General features: G+C 38.5%; 1 protein-coding gene across 1 annotated transcript; it reads right to left on the bottom strand.

Annotated features, from left to right (window-relative positions):
* Positions 1–952: 952 nt before the first annotated feature.
* Positions 953–14782, bottom strand: synpo2b (synaptopodin 2b). Its single transcript, XM_066652642.1, has 4 exons — positions 14731–14782; positions 9578–10330; positions 6043–8099; positions 953–1483 (listed from the first exon to the last, which is right to left on the bottom strand). The coding sequence occupies exons 1-4, from the start codon at positions 14780–14782 to the stop codon at positions 953–955; spliced, it is 3393 nt and encodes a 1130-aa protein (XP_066508739.1).
* Between the last annotated feature and the right edge of the window lie 1576 nt (positions 14783–16358).

Below are 16358 nucleotides of genomic sequence, written 5' to 3'. Positions count from 1 at the left end.
TAAACAGTTAATTACTTCCCCTTCCAAGTTACCTAAAGAATTATGAATCATTTCAGCCTAGTTTAATCTCTTTTTTTAAATATAGTTGCAATCAAAATTAAACAACCCCCATTGTATAATTGGGTTTATTATCAATTGTTTTTTGAAAATTTACAAATTTTCAGCTGTTTGCAATAAACCAAGCAAACAAGAAGAATTTAAATAACAAATTATATATAAAGTGTTATATTTTTGTCCAAATTCTACACAAAATGACACTTTAATGACTACTGCTGTCTCAGAATGATTCAACCCCTTTATGACAAACATATTTGGTACTAAGAACCCTTAGTAGAGAACCATTTTGCTGTTACGACTAACTACAAAAACGTTGCACAGCTAGATACATGCTTATGGGAGAGTTCCTGGGGAGCCTTAGCCCATTCCTTAAGGGCAATGGCCTCCAGTTCACTAATATTCTTAGGTTTGTGTGCTGCAGCTGCCTTCTTCAAGCCTATCAAAAAATTATACGGGGCTCAAGTCAGGTAATTTTTCAACCTCCAGAATCTTCCAGGACTTCTTCTGAACGCAAGCCTTGGTGGATTTTGAGGTATGCTTATGGTCATTGTCCTATTGGAAGGTCCACTATTGCCCATGCTCCATCTTCCTCACAGAAGGCATGATGTATTCTGTTAGGATTTCCTGATACTGGATTTCCCCTGCCCACAGTGCAGGTCTCCAGTGCTAGGGGAAGCAAAGCAGTCCCAGATCCTCACTGAGCCACCACCATGCTTCACTTTGTGCAAGGAATTCTCTCCAGATATACCACCAATACATAGGACATTTCTACATTTTGCTAATAAACTCAGCATGTAATAGGAGTTCAATTATTTTGATTGCAACCATATTTATGTGTATTGTGAAAAAAACAGTGTGAGAACTATCTAACTACAATTTGCTACACTACAATTCACTATATTCTCCAGCTGACCCTATGCATTGGAGCGTAGCTGGAGTGAAGGGAGAAATTCCTAGGCAAAGAACTGGTCCCAGTGTACTTGATGCCGACTGTTATTGGCTGTGCTGGTCTAAATGGAGGACCGTAAACAATGTGCTTTTCTGAGACTGGAGTGAAGGCCTTGGTAGGGGACATGATAGCGAGTGTGGGGGCTGTAGATTGTAGGGGTTCTATGGGGTCATTGGAGACCCTGCGCTTCCATTCCAATGGTGGCTCCGGCAGGGACTTCCTGTGGGCAGCAGAGCGAATGCTGGCAGTTATTGACTGCTGGAAGCTCTGTGGGATAAAGGCTTCATCCACTAGGCCCAAGGGGCTCCGAGCTGCTGCTTCCCAGGGGCTCGGGGACTTTTGGGGTTGTTCCACACATGACATCTGCCTATCCATGGGTCCACGGGTGGGATAGAAGCCTGGACTAGACACAGGGGACATAGTGGACACAGAAGAGTGTCTCCGGGGCAAAGACATAGAGCGGCTCCTGCTGTACAACTAAACAAAGCAAAACACACCAAAACATAAAATGAATGAACATAAATCTATTAAATCCATATATATATATATGTATCTGTAACTGCTTATCCAGTTCAGGGTCGCGGTGGGTCCAGAGCCTACCTGGAATCATTGGGCGCAAGGCGGGAATACACCCTGGAGGGGGCGCCAGTCCTTCACAGGGCAACACAGACACACATTCACTCACACACTCACACCTACGGACACTTTTGAGTCGCCAATCCACCTACCAACGTGTGTTTTTGGACTGTGGGAGGATATATATATATATATATATATATATAAACTAAAATATCTGAAAGTTTAATTAATTTACATAGATATTTTCGATATCAATATGAGATACTTCATTATTTATAAAGAGCTACTCTAATTTTTATACTCTTTAGACTTTGCTGCCCTCATCTGGTCTCTTTCTGTAGCACAATAGATCATTCTTAAGGAAAGCTAATGTAGCTTTGCCTGGAAAACTGCATTGAAGACTATAAGAGATTTAACCTTATGATATTGTTATAAAAATGACAAGTATAAGTAAAGCCCATAGGTTAGATCATACAGATTTATGCTGAAAAATCAGTTATATTATTGAGAAATAAACCTTGTATTTTGTAAGTTTATATACTGATTACTAAATACGAATAATTGAGTTTAGATTATTTAACGGGTTAAATGGTTGAGGTTAGTATAACTTTTTGGTCTTTATTTAGAGTGAACATTAGCCTCTGTGCCCATCTGAAAAATAGAGCATTACAAGGATAGGGTGTGAAGGAAATGCGTATTTACAGATTCATAGTTTTATATTATCAACATTATACGTTTGCACCCAGTGTTTCCGTGTAGGCTCCAGAAGAAGACAATTAAAGACAATTAATTAATTAATGTATCAATTAATATTATGGGTACTGGTATACTGTTGTTTCATTTCAAATACTGAGACACACATCTTGTCCATGTAATTTATAAATATGTTAATACATATTTCCTGTTTTAATAAATTCAAGTTGACAAGATTTTTTAGTTTCTACTCTGCATGAGTTTATCAACAAGCAAATAATACAGAAATTTTCAAATCACCTTTAACAATCTTATTAAAATGTAAATGTAAATGTGCAATTATTTGTCATTGTACAACACAATGTTTATTTAACCAATATGTGGTAGTGAACACACACAGACACAGTAGGGCACTGGGGCTGAGAACACACACCCAGAGCTCCAGGCAGTCCTCCCGGGAACTCCGGGAGCAGTTGTGGGCTTGGTGTCTTGCTCAAGAGCACCTCAGCCAAGCAGTGAGGGAGTAGTACAGAGCTGCTCCTTCACTCCCAACGCCCCCAATAATTTTTCCTCATGGGAATGAAATCAATGACTTTCCAGTCCAAAGCCCCCTTCTCTAACCATTAGGCCATGGCTGCCTCATAACATTGTAACATAGGACATAGGACAAATAGGAAAACAGACTCTGATACTAAGAGAGTCATAGTCTTACTCTAGAGCCAAAAAGTTTATGATGTAAGCTACTCTTTTAATTTAGATTTATTGTCATACCCCAAACATTTAAAATCCTGTTGTTGGTCCGAACAGAAATAGTCCACCAGAGGGCGTTTTCAGCACTTACCTATTTCAAAAGGAACTTGGCTTGTTGGCAGGTGTGGGGCTTATCAGGTTGCTAAGCGAGAGCTGTGTTTAATAGGGATTGCATGTGTTAAAGATAGAGGGGTGGTAAGGGGGGCTATATTTAGAAAGGGGTGCACTCTGTTGCAGTGTGAAATGGTCAACAAGTGTTCAAAGCCAGTGGTTCAACATCTCTTAGGAATAATGACATTTTGTCTGTGGGATAACAAAAGATTTGCTTTATAATTACCTTCATTCACTGTTTGTTTATAAAGGTGTAAGGCATTTTACTGTGAAGAACAACAGAAAATCAGAGTGAAGATAGAGAGTGAATGAAGTGAATAAGTTACAGAAGAAAAGCCACAAAGCTGAAAAAAGCAGAAGACAAGAGGTTGAAAGATATATTTAATAAGTAAAGGGATAATCAGAGAAGTGCAATTTTTTTAGGGAAAACAAATAAGGGAAAAGAATAAATTATATGGGAAGTGCTGTTCATTTTCACATGCGCAAATAATTACAACTGTACTGTCATAAGCCCATTTACCCTGTATAAAAATAGCTGTCTGCTCAGCAGGGATATACTTTCTATATCAAAACTGTAACACACATGAACATAAACAGAAATAGACTAAAAAAAAAGTAAATCTAAATGCTACGGACACAAACAAAATATAGATGTCGCCTGATTTGTTCTCCCAAATTGATGCTTTTTGCAGCAACTATTACCCAGGCCTAGTTTCAGTAATTATTTTAAACTCCAAAGTGCGTCATATTTATCTTACACAAGTGCACTAAGAGGGGAGGAGGGGACTGTGAGCAGTGGATTTTTCAGCTAGAGCACTTGCTAGGTTAGCTTCAATGTGTGTGTTAGCCATGGAATCTTTGCAATACTAATTGTTTTTAAGATATTTAAACATAACATATGTGAAAGCTGTGAATAAGTGCATTTTCTTGGTTTTAAACCATGATGTATTGCTTTATTTTTGTTGTTAGCCATGCAGACTTTAGCACATAAACTAGCAAACTAGCAGAGTAAGCTGTATCATTAGTCATATAACAATTTGTAACTTATAGCTCAGCAAAACTAATGTTATGTGTTTGATATCTTGAGCTTATGAACAGATGAATAAGCTATTCTTTTGGATTCTGAACATAACATTAAATTTACTCCATAATGACCTTTAATATATATGCAAAATCATTAACTTTTTCAATTAATAATATACATATACTTTGAGGATTTTGCACCAACGGTTAACATCAGATATTAGGTTGGATGGGATGTTTGCCTTCTATAAACATAGTACAAATGCAACATTTGCTACAATATAATGCATGAATATGTGGATGGAGCATAAACCAAATTCTAGATTGATTATAAAAGTTGCATCATGTCATTCTGTAGTAGGTGTCAGTCCCATATTAAGAATTCCAAGTCTAAACTTGATTTCTCAATGACTGAAATGAATAAGATATTTAACAAATCACAAATTTCACGCCTTGTATTCTGTAGCTTACTTGTAGCATGAATGTTGACACATTCAGACTTCAGGGTAATTGATTTCAAATAATATCAAATCAGGAACAATTTGGTTTACCAAAGAGTGCAATAGCAGTGATGTCTAAAACCCCATTTATCACTGAGATTACTGAAAAATTAGACCTTAGAGCTCAAACCTCAAAACTAAGGCATGAATTCTGTGGTCTACCCACAATGGGAGAGCCTAGTACCTCAGGAATTATCATCTAACATGTAGGTATCAGGAACGCTCCAGATGTTTGTTTTCATCATTAGCAGTTAGTTTGGAATAAAATCTTTTTACTAGTCTCTATCTCAATAGTGAGCAGTATATACACTTTTCTTTTTGTTTCTTTTTTTTTAATCCCCTTAAACTGTGCCCAAACACAAAATTCCTCATGCTTTATAAGTCAAACACTACTTTTATGTTTAGCCAGATAAAATGGCTGACACGGATCACCCTCACATTCCTTATTGACTCCCAGAGGCACACTTGACTTACTGTGTTGAATGTGTTTCACATACAAATATAACTTTTCTGTATTCATGGTGCAATCTTCCCAAGGGTATACACAAGAATAAGATAAATTTAAGATATGATTAACAACCAAATATAGTTGTTTTTCCTGAGATCACTGAGAAATATCTCTGTTCTAATAAATAAATACTTACTTAGATTTAAATTAAGATTAAATATATCTTATATAAGAACATAAAATGTTCTTCACTATTTCACCTTTCACCTCACTATTTCACCTCTCTCATTGACACATAAATTTGCATACCAAACTTAACCGTCCCATCTCTGAAAATCTAAAACAACATTGTGGCGGCATAATGAATTATTTTGATGGTAAAAATAGACTTAAAATATGTCCCCACTGGTACATATATATATATATATATACACTGGTGAATAAATAAATTAATGTGTAAATTCACCAGTAATACATATTTTAGTTATAGTTGTAATAGAAATACAATTCTCAAAATTCCAACCATTTTGTGATATCTACTTATTTTTGTTTTGCAGATCACATGCTATATGCAATTTTGGTTATTGGTTTGATCAACTCATTAGGTGAACTAACTCACTGACTAAAACTCTTGCTTAGCGTAGCATTAACACTGGTTTCCACTGCTTGCCACCAATGGCTGCCTTTTTGGCAGAAAACCTGGGCCTAGGAGCTATCGGCAAAGTGGATCTAGAGGTCTTTTCACTATACAGTGGGACAGAGGAAGCATACAAAGAGGCATTTCCAGATGTGATAGAGATAGCAGCAGAAGAGCTGGAGGAGACTGTGCTTGGGCCATCATGCGTGGCTGGTGGTTTCCTATGAGCGGGCTGTGTAGCAGAAGCAGCCTCAGTTGGAGCAGGCTGATGGACAAAGGGATATTGAAAACTCACCGGTCCACTAGGTTTGGCAGCAACACCTTGTTTAAGCGATTGGGCACTTCCAGAGGATGGGACAGGGGAAGAGGACAGGGTGGGAGAAGGGAAACGACCAAAAGAAGGGGGTTGCAAATGGCTAGGCAGGGCAGGGTTTTGCTTGGACTCTGTAGAGGGAACAGGGGATGGTTTGGGGCTTGCAATTTTTACTTCAGGGGTGGAGTTGTAGGTGAAGAGTGAGGTGTCCAGCTGATATGGCTGATGTTTCATGACATCCACAACACTGAGATGTTTGGGTGTTGGCTTGGGTTTCTCGATTTTTGCTTTGGATTTAAGGCTAGTGGTAGGAGTGGGTTGCTTCTGTGCTGCAAGTGGGTAAAATGGGGACACGATGGGATTGTAGGACACAGGAGGAGGGGCCCGGATATTGGGAGAATATTTCCAGGTGCTTGGCATAGAGAGTGTGGGTGAGGGGGTTATGTTGGCTCTGTTGGCCTGCACAGTTTCTGCATCTACCACAAACTTCTCCATACGGGACTGTCGCCTGGCAAAAAGTTCTGCACCTTTGCCCTTAAGGGTTGGCCCATCAGAGAGACAGGTTTCTGAGGCGTGCCCTCTTGGAGAAGCTGGTAGAGCCTTGGATGCATGGAGGTAAGTGCTCCCTCGTTGGGGTGGACAGGATGCCACAGAATTGCCACCATGTTGTGGCTTAGTCCATGGGACCTTTGCCTGTGAAGGAACTACATGGTGTGTAGTTGGGGCCTTAATACTCACTGGTGCCTGCTGTGGTTCTGAGGGCCAGGTAGCTTGATAAGAAGCTGATGTGTTGGATGGTACCCAGGCAGATGTATGCTGCTGTGGAACTGGCTGAGTTGGTGATGGAGCCCAGGGTTTGGTAGCTGGCTGGGGCTGAGGTGCAGCCCAGGTTTGCTGGGCAGGAGTTGAGGCTGGTTGAGGGCTGCGAGGGGTGCGACCCTCTGCAGACCATGGTGGGCAAGTTGGGTTAATGGTAGGCTTAGGAAGAACAGGTGGAGGATTTTTTTGCCTGACAGTTGGGGCTTGCATGAAATTGCAGGCTTCTGCACCAAGACTGAGATAATCTTCTTCTAGAAGAAGGTTTCTGGAATCTGTTTTATTTGTGCCTCTCTTTTTTGTTTCTGGCAGAATTCCAGACTTGATAGCCGGTACTGCAATGCGTTCATCACGAGAAGCAATGATATCTCCTGTGGGTGACCACACCTGGGGGCTGGTGTTTACTGGAACAGGGACTTTAAAGATGTTGTCAGGTTTCTTTGGTGCTGGATTTGAGACAGGTTTAACAGGAGAATATGGTGTTGCGGCTTGTTTTAGACCACCAAAGGGCTTGGCTGTTCGGTTTGACACCAGGTGTTTGGATGTGGAAGAAACTTGCAGGGAATCCAGACCATTTATACCAGTGTTTGGCTGCTGAAACATCTGTTGCTGATACAGCTGTTCCTGATACTGTTGTTGCTGCCTGCTCTGCACATCATGTGGAACTGGAACATTTTCCTCCTGAAAGGCACCTGCACAAGTATCAGGTTCCACAAAAGCTTCCACTGGTAAGCCCTTCTGCCTCATCTCCTCATGTTGTGCTGCAATTTCATCAATCCTTTGACGTCGCTGAGCGAACATCAAGACCCCTTTACCTTTTGTCTGTGGAAGCTGCTCCATTTTTTCCCTGGTAAAATTTGTTGCTAATCCTTCTTGCTGTAGTTCGTAGTCGTAATAGAAGTTCAAAGCACCTTGGCCCTGATCAATAAAACCAAAATCTTCTTCGAATTCAGACTCACTTGTAACTGGAAGGGAAAATCCGAAGTCCTGGCCAACACTGTTGTCTTCAAATCCGTACTCGTCTTCAAAACTGTTGTCTTCTGGCTTTCGTGTACCGTAGCTCACTAGTGTGAATTTTCTAGCCCTTTGTCTGCGCTTCTTGAACATTAACACACCCTTACTTTCAGGGTTCGGTGCAGCAGTTAGTAGCTGAGCGATGCGCTTACATTTAGATTTAGCTTCCTTCAGATGCTTCTCAGATTGCCCCTCACTTCGCCTTTGGCCTATGGTTGACAGATGTGGGGTAGGTAGAAAAGAGAAAGATGTAATTTAGAAATTTGTTGGACATCACATATTAAATTGCATACAAGTATTGTCAATGTTGACACCATGTTTGGAGATCTACTCAGAATATTAAATTTCGGCACAATAAATTTTGTGACTCTTAAATTTGGAGACTCTGAATAAACTTGTCAGTTTCTACTCTTTAGTTGGTAATGCAAACAGACTCTTTATTGGACATGAAACTGAAGCAGCATCTCATGACCTGCTGTGATCCATGTTTGTGTCTGCATATATCTTTCAACAAGGCTCAGCTATGATGGGTATATGGTCAGAAGACAAATTGACAGTGACATTTATATATCAAGTACCAACCTGATATTAGTAGCCTTGTCTGGATGTTTTAATCAAAACATGTTACACACTGAAATCTGAAAAACATGCTAAGCAATATGCATGCTTACACTTAACTGCAGCATGGTTGGAACATGGCTTAGTAGCAAGCCAGTGCACCTGCAACCATTTTTAGGAGTGCAAATATTACAAGGGGCCATAAACTCCTCCAGCAAACGCGGTTGTCTTGAAAGTGGGTAGTGTGATATAGATGGTATGAAGAGAGAGAGAGAGAGAAAGAGAGAGAGAGAGAGAGAGAGAGAGAGAGAGAGAGAGAAATAGAGAGAGAGCGCTTCAAGCCGAAAAATATCAAATGACAAACCACCAATGACATATGCTGGTGTCTGTCAAACCTCTGTTAGCAATGGCATGGACACTAACGAATGTATGTTACTCCTAAATACTGGACTGGGATTTGCCTCATCTGACCCTACATTTAAATATAAGAGCAAGGTAAAAAAAATTGTGAACTGACCCCGTCTTGAAAGAAATCTGCCCTAAAATCTGGTCCTACACAGGCTGGCTATTTTTAACCAGAACAAAAGTTGATGCAAAATGATCTGGTGAATGATTCTTCATCTTGTAAACGTCTTGAGGGGTCCACTTATCTTCACAAGGGATATGCTCATATTATGCACTGCAGATTAATGAGACAAATATGCGGTAAAGGGCAAAGGTTGTACCTAAAAAAGCCTGTGGAGATGGGTGTGAGATACACACCAGCTCTCACACATGTAATGTCCACTTTATAAATCTACCCCAAACATAGGCAAGTGACAAAATCACAAACATGACATTATTCAGTAAGCATTTGTCAAGTGTACTCTCAATGTAAAATATTTTGAATGGTATAGAATTTCATTTAAAATAATTGAGTTTATCAAATTTATATTGTTCCATGGAGAACTTCAAAGAGAAAAAAGTCCTAACAAAACAGCTGGGTTCCAGCACATTCAGCGCTTGAATCCCTGAAAACAGCATGAGTGAATAGAGAGAACCAGAGGTAGTATCGCAGATAGAGCGTGAGAGAGATAGAGAGTGAGAGAGAGAGAATGAGAGAGACTTGGATTTGTAGAGTTGGACTTACATGTGTGTCTTGCCCGCTGTCTGCTGCCTTTGGTGGTTTCAGTGAGGGAAGCAGCGCCCCACTGCTCTGCCTGCTCAGCACCCTGGACTTGAATTCCATCAGTGACATACGACGCGAGAGGTGCTGCCTCTATCCCTCCTCCTCCTTCACCCTCCTTCTCCTCCTCTTCTGACTCCAGGGAGTCCAAACTTTCCAGAGCAAACAGTTCCCTAGGTTGTGGTATATTTGCAGCCTGGTCTGAGGAGGAAGAGCCAGAAGGAGAATTCAGGTGGTCGTTTTGATTGAGGGCACTACACTCTGAGAAAGAGATAGGGCTGCTTTCAAGGTTTTTTGGGCAATTATCTTCAGGGTCTTCTGAATCTTGGTCTTCGGGAAAGCTGTCACTTTGTGGCCTAGAAGGAGCATCTTGGCAGGGTTCTGGACTTTGGCAAAGCAACCCTGGGCCATCTTCCTCCTGTGAGTAATCAGAGAAGGAGGACTCAGGGTCCAGCTGAGCTGGGTGATTCTCAGGCTCATAGTCAAGATGGGGATGCAGAGGCCGGGATGACCGTTGCTCATTCTGTAGGTCCTCATCACTATCTGTCTCACCATAGTAAGCTTCATCCTGGGAGCAGTAAGGACCTTCAGGGTCATCAGAGCCAGACCATGCCTCTGGGTCATCTACAAGGCCTGATCTATCTGGGTCATCTACAAGGCCTGATCTGTCTGGGTCATCTTTGGCAGGTTCCATTGACTGAGATAGCACACCCTGACCTAAGGGACAAAGGGAACATAGAAGGGGGCTGATCAAAATTAGTTTAGTAGCTCACTGTCCACAGTGTACAATGTTTTGTCATATCAGCATTGACACATGTATTAGCTTATTATCCATTAGCAAAGCTGCATTTACAGTAGCGAAAAGCACAACTTGAAAACCAACAAAATAAATAGACACATACATAATATTCTGGAATATGTTTAGTTCACAATCATATATTTGCAAATCACTTATGTGTAAAACTGTATGGTCTTCTGAAGCTGTGTGATGCATACAAGGAATATGCAGGTGTATTTCCAAAGGGCAGGAACCAGAACGCACACACAAACACACACACACAAACATTCAAAATATCTCTGGCCTTTCCAAGACATTAAACAGTGAAGCACATTTGTACTCACAGCAAAGCAGGCTACTTACAAACCCAAATATAGACAGAGGAACCAAACTGACCAGTAAGGACACTATAAACCTTATTATACAGATACCTCCATAAATATATGTAATACGTACACTGTATAACATTGCAAAAATTCAGCACTAACATTTATTGCCATATTTATTGTGTTTTGAGCAAATTGTGTTTTGCACTAATTCTAGTATAAATAATCTCATTTGAGTTGATGCTACTATGTCAGAAAATTTATCACTGGTGGTACGTTTTGCTGTCTCTGTGGTGGTACACTCAAGGGTACATATTTGTACCGTTAATTAGGGAACATATCTGTACTTTATTCTACTAAAATTGTAGATTTTAATTTTGGGTTGATTTCATACACTCCATTTCATCTCCAGGATTTATTTTATGTTTTTTTATTTGACACAATTCTATATTGAAAACTTTCCTTACTAGAAAAGAGAATATAATGTACGTACCTTGGACGTTTAAACACTGTTGTACATTTAAAGGTACCTATACACGGTTTGTAAATTTACCGTACCTTTTTTCTGAGAGTGTACTTAATAATGTGTGGTGTATATTTTTATATCCATAAGTTTGTAGACATTTTTTAATTAGTGTATTAACTTATGTTAAGATGCCCCCATTTTGGACACGTTCAACATTAGACACACGTCCCAGAGGAACATTTTATAGCTCAAAAATTGTTATGTATTGGGTCAGGAGACATAAATGATGATTCCCCTAAAATCCCTTAGGAAAAAAATAAGCAAAAAGGATGAATCAAGATTAAATTATGATTCTTGGATTTTTAAAAAAAAAATTGCCATAAATTCATATCGTTTCCTCTCCAAACGATTGAGGAAAGAGTTGGTTTCATTCCTCTGCCTCATTAGGGAACACAGTGAACAGAGAGAAAAGCCCAGCTCCCCTCCTCTCACTCTACATGGAATGGTATTCAGTGTTTGAGCCTGAACAGTAAACTAGCATTCATGTCCTGAAAGCCAAACAAAACAGTGAGCAGGCTGTTTTCCACCATCAGAGCAGAGCTCCTAGTCTTCTGATGAGTCTAAGACTAGTGCCTTGCCATTTAAGTCCCACCATACACAGCCATGGATGGAAAAAAAATATGGAAGAGGGCAAAGATGCAGGAAAAGCAAATTAGGGAAATGCTACTCAGCAGGAGCTTGCTCAGACATCCCTCTAAGGACAAAACACCAATCTACATACTTAGCTTTTTGACTGCTAACAGTGTTGCATGATCAAAAAATATAAAAAACCTTTCTGGCTTTTTTGGTAAAAGTGAGTTCACATTCTCTACAGGGAATACAAAAATGGCACAAAAATTTCTAGTTATTTGTGGATTTTAACAGGTTAGTAAATGTATGAGGCAAATGTTTTACATTCATTCTTTCAGTGTCTGTAACCACTTATCAGGTTCATGGTCGCGATGGGTCCAGAGCCTACCCAGATTCACTGGGCGCAAGGTGGGAACACACCCTGGAGGGGTTGCCAGTCCTTCACACTGCAATACACACTCACAATCACACCTATGGACACTTTTGAGTAGCCAATCCACCTACCAACATGTTTTTTGGACTGTGAGAGGAAACCGGAGCACCAGGAGGAAACCCACACAGACACAGGAAGAACACATGAAACTCATATGTTTTATTTTTTGATTATATTAATTATGTTGCATTATTTATCAAATTTATCTAACATTAGCCATCTCTGTACAAATGTTCAATAAGTTTAAATGAAAGGGATTTCAATTTTGCTGTGATTGAGAATAAATTGTGTCCTCATAAGTTGAAATAGTGTAAAATTACTGTTTACAAATATGAGGTTTTGTTTTAGAGAACTGTCCTCTCTTCATAAAGATATAAATGAAATTGTAAATATACCAAAACCAAAGTCACATTTAAATTTTCTACATGAGAAAAAATCCAGGGTAATAATAAATGTAAAAAATATAAAATGTAAACAAATGTATACACATTAAACACCTTCATATTTTGTTAATTTTTCACCTCCAATTTATTCTGAATTTACAGGTTCAGATCTGCAAGTTTTGCAGAGGATGGCTGCAAAAATTAAAGAATGGCTTGAATAACCCTAATAACTTTTCATCAATTTCAAACCATAATAAAAATACTTTCTCTTTTACAAACACAAATACTCTATGGATCTAAAGTTTAAAATCCACATTTTCAACAACTTTCCTCCACTTCTCTCAGTGACATATGTGTCACAAATAACTACTGTAAAATAATGGCATTTTCTCTTATTATATCAAATCCCTAAGTAGATGTTTAATATCTTTGCTTTTCTTCAGTGGTGACTAGATGAGTTTTATTCATTTGACCTTTGGCCTTACAATGCAGGACATCTGTCCTCTGTGCAGATATCTTGTCGTTACAGTGTGTGTTTGATATTTAATCTTCTGTGAAAATCACACACACACTCTGCTGTGTGTGTGTGCTGGTGATCAGCAGTCACTTTACTGAATAATGTTTTGGTGACATGACCTACTTTGTGGAGCCAATGGAAAAAAGGATTCGTATGATCAATTGCAACATACTTAGCACTCCACAGAATATACTAATATAATAAATTCATATAATACAATCATAAAGTCTTGGGGAAGGTCAAAAGGACTGGTGGCAATGCACTGCACATACAAATACTACATATATAAATACTTTAAGATGTTCCTGTCCATCCTTTCACTATGAGACAAAAATTTATATATTTTGTAGTTTTTCAGAAGTCAATAATGAGAAAAGGAAAAAGACATAAAAGAATGAATCTTGTTAATGAGACAAGAAAGTCGTTGGTGTTCTTATTGGTTGGTGAACCTGAATGTTAATGAGTGTGCTGGTGATTACTTAGATTGTGAGAAGCAGAAAAGGCAGTCAAATTTTAAAATAAAATTATTAAAAACAAATGATCTGTTATTAAAATGTTTTTTTGCCTTTTCTTTTCTGATATTACAAATTTATAACTTACATACTTATTTTTACTGGAAACAGTACAATATTGTACTAAAAAAAAACACATGTGTCAAACACATTTTCAGAGATTTTGCATTACATATTGCAGTACTATATACCGACTTCTACTTTATGTGTTTTGGCTACATTACGTTTCACACTGTAAGGGAAACTGGCTCCACCTGGTGGATGTGAGTACAAAAGAGTGCAGTAGACCTTTCCTTGCTTTGCAAATTCTACTCCACTCTGTAAATAAGCACAGTAAAACTGCAATACATTAGTAGAGCATTAAATCCTGCAAGCCACATAGTGTAAAAACTTTAAAAAATGTACACAAAATGTAAGAGACTAAGTTTCCATGGTTTAATTTCTAGTCAAAACTGTAAAACATAAACATAATTCCTGAACCCTTCCATTGCTCAACCACCCATAATCATACCATTAAAGATTGTTACCTTCTTTGAGGAACAGGTTAACAAGATCTGCCAATCTTTTCTCTCTGCCTCTCTGCACCCCGCCCCCCATCAGACACCAGCCTCCTCCTTCTATGTTTGTCTTGTTTTTCTTCCACTTTCCACAAACGACATTCCACAGCTTCTCACTTCTAACAATTCAACTGCCATTTCACTATAGATCCTATTCCATCCACATGATTTGAGAAGATTGCTCCAGACCTCCTTAATTTTATTAACAGCTCAGGTCACGTACAATCCCCATATTGAAGGAGCCAACTCTAGAGAGTTTGGACGTCATCAACAAACCAGTATCTCTTCTTTCTTTCCTCTCCAAAGGTCCTTGAACATTCTGTCTACAATCAACTGTCTCTCTTTCTCACTCTGAACAATCTGGCTTCAAACCGGCTCACTCTATAGAGCCTGCCCTAATGGCAGTTACGGAAAAGTTACCTCTCTGCAGCTTTCAATACAGTTGACCCCAACCACTCCTGTCAGTCCTCACCAATCTTGGAATCACCATCTCTGCATGGTGGTATGCATTGTACCTTTAGGAATGCTCTTACCAGGTAACATGGCAGGGGACCTCTTCTGCTCCATGTAGACGTCACTGCATTCCCAAACACATTTAGTAATGATCATGTCTGGGTTCTAAGTTGGTCAGTTCATTTTTCTGAGAAAAACAGCAGGTTTGTTTGGTTTGCACATATTGTTGTCTGTTTCCTATTGTCATTAAAACTTATCATGTACTTTCAGATCCAAAGTCACATTTTCACATCAGAATGATGATCACAAACCCTGAGTTTTTTTTCCCCAGACCTAAAACAAGAGTGGAGCTTCACTGTCTCCTGCCTTTAAAGGTGACATGTCTGTAAATGGGTATTAAAAACAAAAGAATTAATAAACAGTTCACACTGTAAGAAGGCCTCACTTTGTTCCAACTAACTTGATTAAGTTCATTCTTCCTGCTTTTTACCAGTGAAGCATTACCAAATCATTTTCAGTAGTAAGTTTTGAAAAAACATTTCTGTTCATAGGCAATCTTCCATGAGTGTAAATGAACAGCTAATAAAAAAGAGCTGAAGCTTATTTGTACAGGTCGTGGTTCTGTGTGCTTGATATGGGGATAAAAGTCAGGATTAACACACAAAAAACATTTCCATGGTGGGTCAGCAGGTTGTAAATGTATCAGCAAGCTTCTAAAACTATTAGAGTTGGGTTCACATGCAGAACCACATGGATTTTTGGGTACATTTTAAGGGGTACACTTAATGCACCCATACCAACCAGTATCCTGGATTTTGTTTGTATTTATTTGAATTATATATATATTTATTTATTTATTTATTATTATTTTTTAAGGGTTGTTCATTAAAGAATATGGTTCTATATAGAGCCATTAACACTTGAAGAAACTTTTAAAGGGTTCTTTGCATAAAAGGGGGTTCTTCAGATATGAGTAGAATAGAATATAATTTGCAATATATGGTTCTATAGAGCATATTTTAGAGAAGTGTTCTATATGGCACTCAGAAATGCCTCTTCTATTGTAACAAACTTGACATCATATATGGCACCTTTTGGTGCCATATAGAAAACTTTCCTAAACATATATATACTATATACTATACTATATAGAACCATCTGCAGCACATTGTCCCTTTAATGAACCCTTTAATCATGCAAACGTTTCTTTGTCTTTTGAACCCTTAAGGACTACCTTTTTTATTAAAGTTTGCTTATATTTGCTGGTGTCAGATAAATAGTTTTTATTGTTTATTTTAATAATTTACCAAAATAACATTCATTCATTCATTATCTGTAACCGCTTATCCAGTTCAGTGTTGCGGTGGGTCTAGAGCCTACCTGGTGTGAGTGAGTTTGAAGAACAATGTTTTGTTCAGATTCTCCTTGATTGCATGAATTTGTTAAATCAACAGCACACATTATTTAAAAATCATTATTTGTTAACTGCTAAAACTAGGTATTAGATAGAATTAGAAATTAGTTAGAAAAAGTTAAACCAACACATTGACACACAGAATATCACACTTACTGGAATACATTTTTTATTGGTTTTATTCTAATGTTAGGAGTTATTTGTAGTTTGTTTGTTTTGTTTTTTTTTTTGTTTGTTTTTTTATCAAATAAACACTTACTGCACAAATAAATAACT

The sequence above is a fragment of the Hoplias malabaricus genome, chromosome 2, assembly GCF_029633855.1.
Source record: "Hoplias malabaricus isolate fHopMal1 chromosome 2, fHopMal1.hap1, whole genome shotgun sequence".
NCBI lineage: Eukaryota > Metazoa > Chordata > Actinopteri > Characiformes > Erythrinidae > Hoplias > Hoplias malabaricus.
This window is presented reverse-complemented; position numbering and strand designations above follow the sequence as displayed.

Bases quoted from the DNA above. Each gene is read 5' to 3' on its own strand.
- synpo2b (XM_066652642.1), bottom strand. From the start codon at position 14,782: ATGGAGCAGAAGAGGTCCCCTGCCATGTTACCTGGTAAGAGCATTCCT. The intron at 10,331-14,730 runs GTACAATGCATA...TTTGTCCCTTAG, and splicing joins TGGTAAGAGCATTCCTAAAG to GTCAGGGTGTGCTATCTCAG. The intron at 1,484-6,042 runs GTGAGTTTTCAA...TGCTTTGTTTAG, and splicing joins CTGCCAAACCTAGTGGACCG to TTGTACAGCAGGAGCCGCTC.